This window comes from Capsicum annuum, chromosome 4 (assembly GCF_002878395.1).
Source record: "Capsicum annuum cultivar UCD-10X-F1 chromosome 4, UCD10Xv1.1, whole genome shotgun sequence".
Lineage (NCBI taxonomy): Eukaryota > Viridiplantae > Streptophyta > Magnoliopsida > Solanales > Solanaceae > Capsicum > Capsicum annuum.
The window spans coordinates 168,959,589-168,974,042 of NC_061114.1; the positions used below are offsets into that span (position 1 = coordinate 168,959,589).

The following is a 14,454-nucleotide window of genomic DNA, read 5'->3' on the forward strand; positions in this document are numbered from 1 at the left end:
CTTTGCGGACTATCCAACTTTCTATTTATTAGCAAAATATATAGAAGTAGATGAAAAAGGAAGAAAAAGAAAAAAAAGAGAAGAAAAAAACAAAGGTTAAGAAAAAAGAGAAGAATAAAATATATAAAAAAAAAAAAAGACTGAGAAAAATAAAATGAGAAGAAAAAAATAAAGTTTGAGAACAATGAAAAAAGAAAATAAAAAAATGAGAAATGGTTAAAAAAAGGTTGAGACAAATGAATTAAAAAAAAAAAAGATAGATAAAGAAATAAAAATGAGAAATGACAAAAAAAAATTGAGATAAATGAATTAAAAAAGTGAAAAAAGAGAAATGAAGAAATAAGTAATGTTTGAGGAGAAAAAAAAAGAAAAAAAGAGAAAAGTAGTAGAAAAATAAAAGTTGAGACAAATGAATTAAAACAAGAAAAATAAAAAATAAAATAAAAATAGAAGCTGCGAGACATATGAGCATGAAAAGTTTAAAAAATATTTGAGTTGTATTGGAACAAAAATGTACTTGTATTATACATAAACAGGAAGTAAGACTAATTTTTAACGCCTTTTATTATGGGGGACAAAAAAATCAAAGACATCCATTACAAGGGTCATTCCATGTAATTTCCTGTATCGAAACATTTCATAAAATTAATCCATCAATTATAACAAGCAGGTAACATCGTTGCTTGTTGATCTTAAAATGCTTGCTCGTCCTGCAGAGATTTTTCATAGAACGTGGGAAGATTATCTTAAAAATTAGCTAGTTACTATCATTTTTATTATATACTTTTTTTTTGCATCGATGATATTCGTAACTAATTTGACTAATTGTAATAGTTGATACTTGTTTTATTAACAGTTTATTAAAATATTGTGTTTTGGTTTTTGCAAAATGCATTCTGTAGTTCATTATCAAAATAATAATTTTGTGCCAAATTTATATGTATTTTTAATAATTTTTAAAACTTATAAGTATAGTATCATATTTCATAAGCACTTTTTTTTTTTTGTAAAGGAGTAAAATATTTTGGCAAAAACTATGCATATGTTGAAATTTTTTAAGTAAAAGTTGAACTAAATTAGATTTGCCTAAAATATTTAGAAATATACGAACAAACACGTAGCATATAATGTGGGCACACCAAATCATATCCCTATGCTTTTGCTGGCACCTACTTTCTTTAGTCCATACAACATTGAGAAGTAGATCGATTCACCAAAAAGAGAGAGAGATAGAATATAGACGAAGGTAGGTTAGTCATTCTGAAAACATGGTGTGTGTTGGAGCTCCTAACTTTACTGCTGCTCTATTGGTTGTTTATAAAAGGCCATCATTGCGGTGTATTCTGCAACCGAAAAAGCACCTCGCATTTTCACCTAGGATGATGAATTTGCAATCTAATGCTTCAGATGAGGTAGGTCTATCTTCATCCCTTGAAAATGGACAATTCGATACACTAAAGCTTCTGCTATACAAGGGGTTCCAAAATGACCGAAACACAAGCCGGGTGTATTGCAGTCAACTGCATTTTTGCAAGAGACTGTTTTCACGGCTGAACCTATGACCTTCTAGTCGCGTGACAACAATTTTACAAATTAGTTCAAGGCTCCTCTTCATTTCTTCATTTTTTTAGTCTAGTTAAAAAGGATATCTACTCTGCTCCTTTTTTTGGTTTGGAAACACACAACTCATTTTTGTTTCCTTTGATTTCTGAATCTGACATTGACATGGCCAATTTCATTAATATAATTTTTTGAAGTTAAAGGATTATATCTGTGCAGTGTTATAAAGAGGACAAAAATGGACCAACCCTGAACTTTGCATACTTGACAGTTAACCAGCATCTTCAATTAAATTCTACTATATTCTGATAATGTTACCATATGATTAAAAATCTCACCTAGTCTGTTGTGTTTAGACATTTCGACTAACTTAGGTAACCTTTACCTAGTAAGTTTGGTGTGCCTCTTTGCTTGGTAGTTGATACTTGATTGAATTTTCATTTGAAGGGATTCAATTCGTAGCTTAAACTTTGTAGGCGTGTTTTTTCCTCTTTGTTTTAAGGAACCATTTCTCAACAACCATTTTCAGAATAATAATGTAATCTTGATTGTTACGCACTACTTCCACCATCCCAATTTATGTGATATCGTTTGACTTGCACAAAGTCTAAAAATGAACTGATGGACTTCTAAAATATGTGGCTGTAAATGCTTTATTAAGGGCAGAAAGGGAATATTTCAAAAGTTATTTTATTTCAAATTACAGAAAGATTTACATATTTCTTGGAATAGACTAATATGAAAAGTGTGCGCATAAATTGAGATGGAATGAGTAATAGTTTTCAACATTCTTTTGTTCTTACAGAAATCAGACACTCTTTTTCTTGTGCTTCTCTAGGGTCAGAATCTGGGCTAATTTGGTTAGTTGATAGCTTTATTAATATTTGCCAGGATGTAATCTTGAAAGAGTGCAGGGTGATGTATTTTTCTTCTATTTTTTTGGAGCATTTATCCTTTCAACTTTTAAAAGTAGAGGTGATTTAGACCTTGGGGTCTATAGAATTTGAATTTGAGCTCATTCACATTGTCGATACCAAGCTCAGACAAAGGAATAGGATTATTGAGGGTTAATTAAAACAAACTTTCTACTCATAAAGATAGGAGTAAGCTACGTATGTCTTATTTTTCCCAGACCCTACTTGTGAGATTACTGGATATGCTATTGTGGTTGTTGGTCTATTTAGTTTTATACAAGCAATAACCAATTACTTAGGTCTTTTGCTTGATGTTTTGTCTTTTTTGATAATTTACAGGTTGAAGGTTCACCATGGGACCATAAAGGGTTATTGCAGAGCAAAGAATTATATCAGGTACTATTTTTTCTTCTTTCAAATTCTTTTCCCCCTCTTATGATACTCTTTTGATCAATTTACTAAATATCCATTCTTTTATAACTGCACCAGTATGTCCTGGAGACTAGTGTTTACCCTCGAGAGCCAGCACTGCTCAAAGAGATCAGGGCAATAACAGAAAATCACCCTAATTTTTATATGGGTGCAACACCTGATTCTGGTCAACTGATAGCTATGCTGTTGAATTTGATGAACGCCAAAAACACTATTGAACTCGGAGTCTTCACTGGATATTCACTACTTCTCACTGCTCTTCAAATTCCTGATGATGGCAAGATCCTAGCAATTGACCCTGATCGACAGTCTTATGAAATGGGCTTGCCAGTCATTCAAAAAGCCGGGGTAGAGCATAAAATCGATTTCAAAAGCTCCCCCGCTTTACCTGTTCTTGACAAACTTCTGGAAGACAAAAAAAACAAAGGTAGTTTCGATTTTGCATTTGTGGACGCAGATAAAACAAGTTATGGAATTTATCATGAGAGACTAATGCAGCTGGTGAAAGTTGGAGGTCTGATAGTATATGATAACACACTCTGGTATGCAACACTTGTGATGCCAGAGGAAAGTGTTGACGAGTTGATGAGACCAGATAGAAGTTTCTTACTTGAGTTTAACAAATTCCTTGCTGCAGATACCCGCATTCAAATTTCTCAAGTTACGGTGGGAGATGGAATGACCATCTGCAGGCGACTTTTTTGATGAAAACAGGTACAAGTCTTAGTTGAAATGTTAAAGTAAAAGAGGGCACTTTAAGAGGTCGTTTATGTACTTGGGTTATCCAAAAGCAAATACCCCCATATAATGCATACAAAAATAAATATACGAAATTACTTTTGCAAGAAGCGTTACTCTAAATAGGACTACTACTACACTTAGCTAGAGCTTTGGGAATTACTATATGGTCCTAGAGACCCATGTTATATTAGTCTACTATATGGTGCTGGAGACCCACATTATATCTTGTAATGACCTTGTTTAGTCTACTATTTGGGAATTACTATATGGTCGTAGAAACCCATATTATATCTAGTAATGACCCTGTTTAGTCTACTATATGGTGCTGGAGACCCACATTATATCTTGTAATGACCTTGTTTAGTCTACTATCTTTACTCCAATTTGCAAAAAGATCATAGTATGGCTAGCGGCTACGAATTTGTCGTTTGCCTTGGTGGTCCTTCATCTTACAACATCAAATTTCCAGATATTAATACTAGTATATTGATTTGTTTCAGAAGTCATGTAACTTGTCAAGCCTGTTAAATAAGGTTTATTAATAAATCATGCATCTGTATAACTTTCTTTGGAAAAAGGCTCAAATATATGATTTAACTATTAAAAATGTTTTATATCACATCCATTAAAAGTTTAACTCATTTATGCTATCGCCATTAAATGTTTGGTTCATCTATGCCACTTTCGTTACAAAAAAGGTTCATTTGTGCTTTTTCTAACTGTGGTTTTGTAAAATCATTTTTATCTCATGACCTTTTAGTAGAAGTCCATATTTCTAAATTTCAATCAATCAAATTACTTAAAATTAAAATTAAAAATCGAAATCATTAAAGTAAAAACAACTTGATTAAATCATTACCAAGTGTAAATAAACCATCTCATAATGCTCACAAAAATTAATGTGATTAAAAGCAAGTGCCTTCATAATCCAAACATATCGAATTGGCTACGTCCTAAGCAAAATGCTTCACATTTCTTGGAGAAGTCTTATGAAAGCCAAGTCTGTTTTTAATGAAATGTGGGTCATGGAAGATAGAAATTTGGGCTCAATTAGTGGTGTAATGGTGGTGAGCCAATTTGCCCATCAATCAACTTGATGTTGATATTGACCTTCTTGACATTTCGATCAAAGTTTCTGCCATGTTTGACAAAATAAGATTTCTCTTTGTATCTCAATTTCTTGTTGGCAAAATAGTTCAGTAGACCTTTGTACTTGATTTATTTTGTAAAGTGAATATTTCTACTTAACAATTTGTCATCTGAACCCCTCAACTCAATATTGTAAGATCTTTGACTGTTGACCGGATCTATGTGGCACTAAAATAGGTGAGTAGGACGAAACGCGTGACTGAACACGCTTGAGGTGCGAGTGAGAGTATTTTTTTTGATATTTTTACATTAAAATAATTTATTTTTTTTTAAAGGAACAAGCCAACCCCACCCCCTCCCACCCACCCCACAAACCACCATTGCAGCATTTCATCATCTGCGTCGAAAAAGAAAGGAAAAGCCAGCCTCTTCCTCTCCATCGAAGGTTCCGGCATCTCATCATACTCCTCCGGCATCCTCGTCGAAAATTTCACCCCTAATAAAACTCCAAGTGCTTGTCTCTAACAAAATTCGGCTACTGCACAAACACCCACAATCGTCCTCCTCTCCCCTCCGCCCTCCCCCAACCCCACCCCACCCAGTGGCGGAGCCAGAATTTTCGTTAAGGGGGGTCAGAAGTAAACATACGAACTAATCGAAGTGAGTTCAACATCTACTGTATATACATAAAAAATAATTTTAACTATGTATATATAAATAGTAAAAAAATTTCGCCGAAAAAGGTTCGGATGAACCCGCTTGGCCAAATATAGCTCCGCCCCTGACCCCACCCCACCCCATAAACCACCAGTGCAGCCTTAAAAGCTCTCATAATCATCCTTCCTTCCCCTCTCCAATTGCGATGCCATTAAAGATCCCCACCCCCAAACTCCTCAATCGTCCTCCTCCATTGCAATTGTCACCACTAAACCAAACAATTCAATAAAATATCCTTACAAAAACACTCACAATACATATACACACATCACTCGCATACGCTGGAGAGAGGAGATCCTCTCCATCATCATACACACACCTATTTACACACACCCACACACTAATACAGAAAAGATACACGACACGCATACATAGAAAATGAAAAGACAAAGAGATGGGAGAAAGAGTGAAAAACGGAGACAACTGAAACACAGGAAAGGGGAGGAGGTTGGTTCTTGATGGAGGTTTACGGCGAGTTCTTGCCGGAAGTCTTTCTCTCATCGTTCCTCTGTGTTTTTTGTGTTTCGGTTTTAAAAATGAAAAAATAAAAAATGAAAAAGGTGAATTTTAAATGAATTTTTTTTTTAAAGGGTGAATTAAAAATGAAAAATTTAAAGAGTTGATTTTTTCTAATTTACTTTCTCAATTTAAATTTATTTAATATTTAATTTTTTATGTGGTATTTTAAAAATGATGTGGAATTTAATGTAATATTTAAAAATGACGTGGAAGCTGACGTGGGGAGATTGTGTTACACACACCAAAATAGAGTTTAAAATATTATTTTTTTAATGGGTTCAAGGGTCCAGATGACAAACATATAAGTAGGAATATCCACATTATAAAACAGATATAGTACAAGCGTCCATCGAATCATTTTGGCTTTCTTAATTCATCTTAAATAAATACTGTATTATTTTCTCTTTGTACTTTGATCATGTTATCTTGAAAGATAAATTATGTGGACCGAAAAATGTAATGAAAAAATAAACTGTATATTGACATACGATATTGCGTGCGATGACGAAACCATCCCAAACATCAGCACATGACTAATATATGAAAAAGTCTCATTCCTGAAAGTTAAATGATATACTAATGTTATATAACTCGTGAGACATGATTAACTCGTCCTAAACTAATCAGTCTCTCAAAATTATTATTGGAGATTGCAGATATTTGTTGAATGTCAATAATTTTTCTATTTGACACATTTGGAGAGAAACAATTTAATATGCCAATTTTTTGATAAATGAAGGACACAAACCTGTTGAAGATTTGATAATATGGAGAGATACATTCAAGGGTGTGAGATTTCTTCTCTGAAAAGGCTTAAACGGTATTAATTTTAAAAGAAAGTAAATCTTTTATTTGTTTTTTATTGTAAAAACAAAGTTAATTAGATTAGATAATTAGACATTGAATTTGTTATGATTCGGTCAGAGTAAGCAAAAGAAAATAAGAACAACACACAGATTTATGTGAAAACTCTTGCGGGAAAAACCACGGACAGAGGCAAACGAAGTTTCACTATAATGGAGGTAGAGTACAATGTGGAGAAGACTGAATTTTTTGAATGACCAAAACAACCCACTAAATGTACTTATATAATATGTGCATACAAATAAATTCTAGGCCCAAAAACATAAAGGTCCATATCGGGCCTGTTGGCCCGATCTCTACGCTACCACTACAAACCCATTGAAAATCACCAACATGGGTCGCACCGTGAAATTTTCTGGGTCGGATCAACAAAATTCGGGTCACAATTTTAACAATCTCCACCTTGACACGAATTCTAGTTCAGAACTCAAATTCATTTCAAGACAAACTCTCCACCTTTTCCACAAAAGCCCCTAAGGGCACATCTTAACAGCTAACACTAACAAGGTCCAAGCAATGCTCAAACTTGGTACTTGGTAGTGTCTTGGTCATCATATCAGCAGGATTATCATGAGTATTAATCTTGCTCACCACAATATCACCACGAGCAATAATTTCACGCATAAAATGATACAACACATCAATGTGCTTTGTCCTCTCGTGAAACATCTGATCTTTCGTAAGGAAGATAGCACTCTGACTGTCGCAAAAAATCGTAGTAATCTGTAAGTCTTTGCTAAGTTCACTGAACAAACCCTTCAACCAAAGAGCTTCCTTGAAAGCCCTGTAATAGCCATATACTCTGCCTCAATAGTTGACAAAGTAACCTTAGTCTGTAAGGTAGCTTTCCAACTAATAGCACAACCACTAATGATGAAAACATAGCCTGTAAGGGACCTCCTTTTATCATGATCTTCTGCAAAATCAGAATCAATATACCTGATTACTCCATCTCTATTTCACCCAAACTGCAGACAAACATCAGTAGATCCATGCAAGTATCTGAAAATCCACTGAACTGCTTTCTAATGTTCTTTGCTAGGATTTGCCATGTATCTGCTAACTGTACTGACGGCATAAGATAAATCTGGTCGGGAACACACCATCGCATATATAAGAGACCCGATGGCACTAGAGTATGGAACTCGAGACATATAGTCACACTCATCATCTGTCTTTGGAGATAAAATGGCTGAGAGTTTGAAGTGAGCTGCCAATGAAGTACTAAGAGGCTTGGCATTTTGCATATTGAACCTGTGAAACTCTTTTTCAATATATCTTTCTGACTCAAGTATAACTTATAATTCTTTCTATACCTCAGAATCTCTATGCCAAGAATCTTCTTTGCTGCTCCTAGATCCTTCATATCAAACTCCTTACTGAGTTGGGCTTTGACTTTTACTATCTCTCTCATATCCTTTGCTGCAATCAACATATTATCAACATACAAGAAAAGATACACGAATACACCATCACTTACCCCTTAAAGTAGACACAACTATCATAACTACTCATTCGAAACATATGAGAGGTCATAAAAGAGTCAAACCTCTTATACCACTGCCTGAGAGACTGTTTTAAGCCATAAAGAGATTTTTTCAGCAAGCATACACAGTCCTTTCCTGAGACTACAAAACCCTCTGGTTACTGTATATAGATGCCCTCCTCAAGTTCTCCATGTAAGAATGTAGTTTTTACATCCAACTGCTCAAGCTCAAGATCATGCATGGCCACAATACCAAGCAAGGCTCGAATCGAACTATGCTTTACAACTGGAGAAAAAACATCTGTGAAGTCAACACTTGGTACCTGACTGTAACCTTTAACAACTAGTCTTACTTTGTACCTAGCATCTTCAACTCCCGATGTTTCTTCTTTTCTTTTAAATACCCATTTGTAATGGATAAATTTCTTATCTTTAGGCAATCTCACCAGGTCCCATGTGCCATTCTTTTGAAGTGATTCCATCTCTTCCTGTATAGCAATCATCCATTGGCCGGAATCATCACAACTATCTACCTCTGAGTAAGAAGAATGATCTTTATCGAAATCAATACCTTCTGCTACACTCAATGGATAAGCAACTAAATTAGCTTCAGCATATTTCTGAGGAGGTCTAATATCTCTTCTAGGCCTTTCCTTAGCAATAGAATATTGTGGCGCCATTGGTGGTGAAGAAGAAATAGTATCAATCTGTATCTCTGGTCTAAATTGATAAGTAGGCACTGGTGTAGGCTCAGCTCCAATTTGTAATTCAACATGGGTGCTTGACTTTTGCTGATTCATGTCAATAAGCTCATTTGGAGGCGAAACACTAGATTCGGAGGGAGCCCAAAGCATGGCAGATTCATCAAACACAACATCCTTGCTAATTATAACATTTTTACTTTCTGGACACCAAAGCTTATAACCTTTAACACCAGGCTTATAACCCTTAAATAAGCACTTGACAGATCTAGGTTCCAACTTTCCATTATCAATATGAGCATACGCAGGACATCCAAATATCCTCAAATCAGAATAACTAGTAGGAGTACCAGACCATACCTCTTGTGAAGTCTTTTTATCAATCGTGACTGAGGGAGAACGGTTAATAAGAAGACAAGCCGTGGAAGCAACTTCAGCCCCAAAAGACTTGGGTAAACCAACACTAGAGAGCATACAATGCACTTCTCCATTATAGTTCTATTCATTCGTTCGGCCACACTATTTTGCTGTGGAGTATGACAAACTGTCAAGTGTCTCACAATTCCTTCTGATTTGCACAAAGCATTAAATTCACTAGAACAAAACCCTAAAATATTATTGGTCCGAAGGCATTTTGCCTGCTTCCCTGTCTGCTTTTCAATCATAGTCTTTCACTCCTTGAAAGTAGGCAACACATCATTCTTTTGCTTCAGAAAGAAAACCCAAACTTTTCTAGAATAGTCATCAATAATAGTCAACAAGTAATTAGCGCCTCCTCTAGAAGGTACTCTACCAGGACCCATAAGATCATAATGAAGGTAATCAAGTGTGCCCTTAGTTGAGTGGATGCCTTTAGTGAATCTGACTCTCTTCTTTTTCCCGAAAACGCAGTGCTTACAGAACTCCAATTTGGTAATACTCTGCCCATCAAGCAGTCCTCTCCTGCTTAGTTCAACCATCTCATTTTCATTCATATGCCCCAGACGCATATACCAAATTTTAGCAATGTCATTTTCTGATAGAGAGGAGGTAGAAATAGCTGCATCACCTGTAACAGTAGAGCCTTGCAGGACATACAAATTTGCAAACTTTCTCTGTCCCTTCATCACAACAAGAGCACCTTTAGTATCCTTCACGACTCCACCTTCACCCGTGTACCTATAATCGTTCGAATCAAGGGTACTCAAGGAAATAAAATTTCTCTTCAGGTCTGGGACATACTGCACATCACCAATTGGTCTCACAATCCCATAGAAAATCTTGATCCTAATTGTTCCAATACTAGCTATCTTATAAGGTGTGTTATTTCTCATCAACACAAGACCTTTAGAGACTGTTTCATATATTGTAAACCAATCTCGATTACGACACATATGAAATGTACAAGCTGAATCAAGAATCCAATCCTCATAGGGTTTGGAGTTACCATAAAAAACTACCAAGAGTTTTTCATCACTACCGCCATCTTTAATAAAACTGGCTTCACCGGACTTCTCTGGTTAGTTTTCCTTTGGTTTTAAAGCTTCTCTTTTCTCTCTATTCTGTAACTTCCAACACTCGAATTTGACATGACCCTTCTTCTCGTAGTAATTACAGGTTTTTTTTGTTTCTTAATTTTGACCTATTCCTGTTATCACCCCCAGAATTCGTCTCACGAGTCCTTCCTTCTCGAACAATGAGGCCATCTATTTGAGTCTCCGACCTATTCACAAGATGCTTTATCTTCTCTTTAGAGAACAACGTATCATAGACTTCATCATTCATCAGGGTATCATGACTATATAAAATTATATCCCTAAAGGTCGTGTATGATGCAGACAGCGAACACAACAAAATCAACCCTAGATCTTCCTCATCGTACTTAACCTCCAGAGTCTCTAAATCAAAGATGATTTCCTTAAATAGAGATAGGTGATCCTCCAAGGATACACCCTCAGACATGCGATGGAAATAAAGTCGTTACTTGAGATGCAACTTACTTGTTATGCTTTTTTTCATACACAACGATTCCAGTTTCAACCACAATACAGCGACTGTGGTCTCCATCCAAACATCCTGTAGAATCTGATTGGATAAATGAAGGTGAATCTGAGATAGAGCCTTCTGATCCTTACATAGTTTGTCCTCATTCGTCCACGATGAGGGCATCTTCTCAAACCCTAATAAAGTATCGTCCAAATTCATCTGCGTGAGCACAACCCTCATCTTAACCTGCCATAAAGAAAATTTGGTGTTGCGATCCAACAACGGAATATCATACTTTATGGTTGCCATCCTCGAGAAAACAATCGAGTAGGCTCTGATACTAGTTTATTATGATTCGAACAGAATAAGCAAACCATAAGTAAAAGAAAACAAAAACAACACACAGATTTACGTGAAAATCCATGTGGGAAAACCACGGGCAGAGGCAAAGGAGGTTTCACTATAATGGAGATAGAGTACAATGTGGAGAAGACTGAATTTTCTGAATGCCCAAAACAACTCACTAAATGCACTTATATAATACGTGTATACAAATAAATCCTAGGCCAAAAACATAAAGGTCTATATTGGCTCTGTCGGCCCGATCCCTACGCTACCGCCATTGAAAATCACCAACATAGGTCACACCGTGAAATTTTCTGGGCCGAATCAATAAAATTTGGGTCAAAACTCTAACAGAATCAACTATTTTTTTTCAGTCTATTTATTGTTTCCAAAGAGTGAATGATGTAAGCCTAACATTAGTGGTAGTTTGCTACACAGAATGGGGTAATTAGGGATATTCATGAGGTGGCATATCTCATGGAATTGTTTTATTTCATCTTTTATATGGGATAATAATTTAATCATTTTAGTACAAATAGTGGGATAAAATAGTCAAGGGACTAGATAATATTTGAGGTCGTTTGATTTGAATACAAGTTATGTTGAGATTAATTATAATGGGATAAGTTATGATAGGATTAATTATATTGGAATTATTTCTTATTGAGTATTTGATTTGTTGTATTTAAACTGATATGCATTGTATAATTTCTAAGAATAAGTTAATTGATTACAAAATTACCCTCCACCTTATTTAACAGTTTTTATATAATTTATTTTTAAACTTTAAATATTCATTCTTAAAAATAAAACTTCGATCTTATTTGGATTTTTTTATGTGTGTGTGCCTTCCCATGATTATGTCGTGTATATTTAAAAATAAAGTTTTCATCTTATTCAACTTAAATATTTTTGTGTATACCTTCCTATGATTATGCCGTGTTTGTTTGAAAATAAATCTCACATCTTATATAGTTTGAAATAAAACTTCCAGTTTAAATTTATTAAAGTAAAAAAGAATTTATTGTGTATGTCACTTAATTTAAAAATATATCACTCATACGATATAAAATATTAAAATTCATTTTAATTTATATATATATATATATATTATCAATTTTGAAGTGATTAAAAAATAATTTAATTTAAAATATGTAAATCAACAATGAAGTCAACGTTTTTATTATTCTTATGAGAAATTAAAATATATAAATAAACAATAATAATTAGTCAAACAAATTCAACATCTAATATATTCATAAATAAAAAATATATTTATATAGTATAATTTTTTTTAATAAAAATTATGAAGATTTATCATAAAATAACGAGTCGTGGAGGTTGTGAATGTTATTATAAATGGTATTAAAAATATTATGAATATGCATGAATGTGAAAAGTGATTATAAAAAGAATTGTGGGGTATTTTTATTATTTTAATTACGTTATCCAAGATTAACTTATCCTAGGATTGCTATACCACCAGAAGGGATGAATAACTTATCCCGATACTAATTAATAATTCTGATATAAGTTATTCAACCAAACAAAAAAATATGAGGCATTAACATTTTATCCGGTAATTATTTATTCTTATCCCTCACACTAAACGATCCCTTAATACCGAACATGAAAAAATAAAATTAATCCCAAATTTTATTTCAAAATCATTTTCCTTATCCCTTCTACCAAACTACCCCTAAAAACATCAATAAAGCAACGACAAAGAAGACAGGATGATACCCACTTGCTTTCTTTTTCGCGTTCAAATCTAATACTTTCTCCGTTTAAAAACGAATGATCTATTTTTCTTTTTAATCTGCTTAAAAAAGAATGATTCCTTTTCTTTTTTGGTAATAATTTACTTTCCATGTGACATGTTTAGGACCAAAAGATTAAGGGGTATTTGATACGTTTGACATAACTTTAATTTAAAGCCACAAGATTCAGTAGCATAATTGCTCATGCTCTCTATTGGGGCCAGTCTGTCTGTCCTTCCTTCAAAACCGTGTGCTTGACTAGTATTTGTTTCGTGCCAGCTCTCTAGTCTTACAAGTCCTGTGTAGCATTACAAACAAACCAGCAAAGTAAGATAATATAGAACTCATCTTAGTTTATCTGATGCTTTTAACAAATTTTTATTTTCTATATCACTTGATAGTTGATCCAAGGTTTATAATCAAAATTAGTTCATATTTATAGATTGTACTTTTTTTTTCTTTCTTCTTAATAACTCACAATTTTATTAATCACCATTGAACATTACTAATCTATAGCTACACTAACACAGTATGCTAATCTCCAATCAAGAATCAGAAAGAACAAAGCGGAATCAGGGTAGAGGCTCCTGAATCGAAGCACACTACCTGCTCAACTAAGCTAGACATCAAGAAAACAAGCTAACACAATCTCATCTCCAGCTACATCTTCCACGAATGAATTAGAGGCTGGGCTTTAAGAGGAGCTCGTAGAGTACAAATGTATGCTAGTTCCCTAGCAATAGCTTCTGTATTCCTTCCTCAATTTTCATGCAGCCTTTGATTTCTCACAGTCCATAAAACATGACAAGTTTCTATAAAAATCATTCGAAATAATTGAGCAGCTCGGATTTTCCTTTGCCATGAAGCAACAACCAAGTCATATGTCGGTTCCATGTTGATGTCGCTAGACTCTGTTTGCGCATCTACTTTAACAGTTTCTCCCATAATTCCCTCATAACTGTTCATTCCACCGAAATGTGAGTCCTAGAATCCCTTGAAACTTTGCATAAGGAACATACAGTCTGCAACTTCAATTCCCCATTTAATGCAACTTTGCATAAGCACATAGAGTCTGCATCAATCTCCCATTTAATGAGCCTGTCCATTTCCAACAACTTACCATGACAGCATAACCACATTGTAAACACGACCTCAGGTCTAGCTGCATTCTGAAATATTAAGGTTTTCCATGAAACTCTAGGAAGATCACCAATCAACTCGAATAGACCTTTCTAGTAAAACTCTGTTGCCTATGATCAGTGGTAAAACTTACTGAAATCCAACTTCTTCTGACTTCTATAACTTTCCTTACCAGCCAACTTGCTTGCTGTGGTATAGGCATTATGTGTTCCCTCTATTAT

At 34.4% G+C, this 14,454-nt stretch overlaps 1 protein-coding gene and 1 long non-coding RNA gene across 3 annotated transcripts; both read left to right on the forward strand.

The window, feature by feature from the left end:
* Nucleotides 1–693: 693 nt before the first annotated feature.
* LOC107853336 (probable caffeoyl-CoA O-methyltransferase At4g26220) lies at nucleotides 694–4,030 on the forward strand. Of its 2 annotated transcripts, XM_016698341.2 has the most exons (4): nucleotides 694–1,412; nucleotides 2,814–2,870; nucleotides 2,964–3,448; nucleotides 3,544–4,030. In XM_016698341.2, coding segments are annotated over exons 1-4 (687 nt in total). In that variant the 5' UTR covers nucleotides 694–1,268; the 3' UTR covers nucleotides 3,545–4,030. The 2 variants fall into 2 exon arrangements, with proteins under 2 accessions (XP_016553827.1, XP_016553826.1); XM_016698340.2 differs by having other exon boundaries at nucleotides 1,123–1,412; nucleotides 2,964–4,030.
* A 9,213-nt stretch (nucleotides 4,031–13,243) lies between these two features.
* LOC124897673 lies at nucleotides 13,244–13,949 on the forward strand. The gene is made up of 2 exons (XR_007054472.1): nucleotides 13,244–13,420; nucleotides 13,624–13,949. It is a non-coding gene; the product is annotated as an uncharacterized LOC124897673 (long non-coding RNA).
* The last annotated feature ends 505 nt before the right edge of the window (nucleotides 13,950–14,454 follow it).

Bases quoted from the DNA above. Each gene is read 5' to 3' on its own strand.
- LOC107853336 (XM_016698340.2), top strand. From the start codon at position 1,269: ATGGTGTGTGTTGGAGCTCCTAACTTTACTGCTGCTCTATTGGTTGTT. The intron at 1,413-2,813 runs GTAGGTCTATCT...GATAATTTACAG, and splicing joins AATCTAATGCTTCAGATGAG to GTTGAAGGTTCACCATGGGA. The intron at 2,871-2,963 runs GTACTATTTTTT...TAACTGCACCAG, and splicing joins AGAGCAAAGAATTATATCAG to TATGTCCTGGAGACTAGTGT.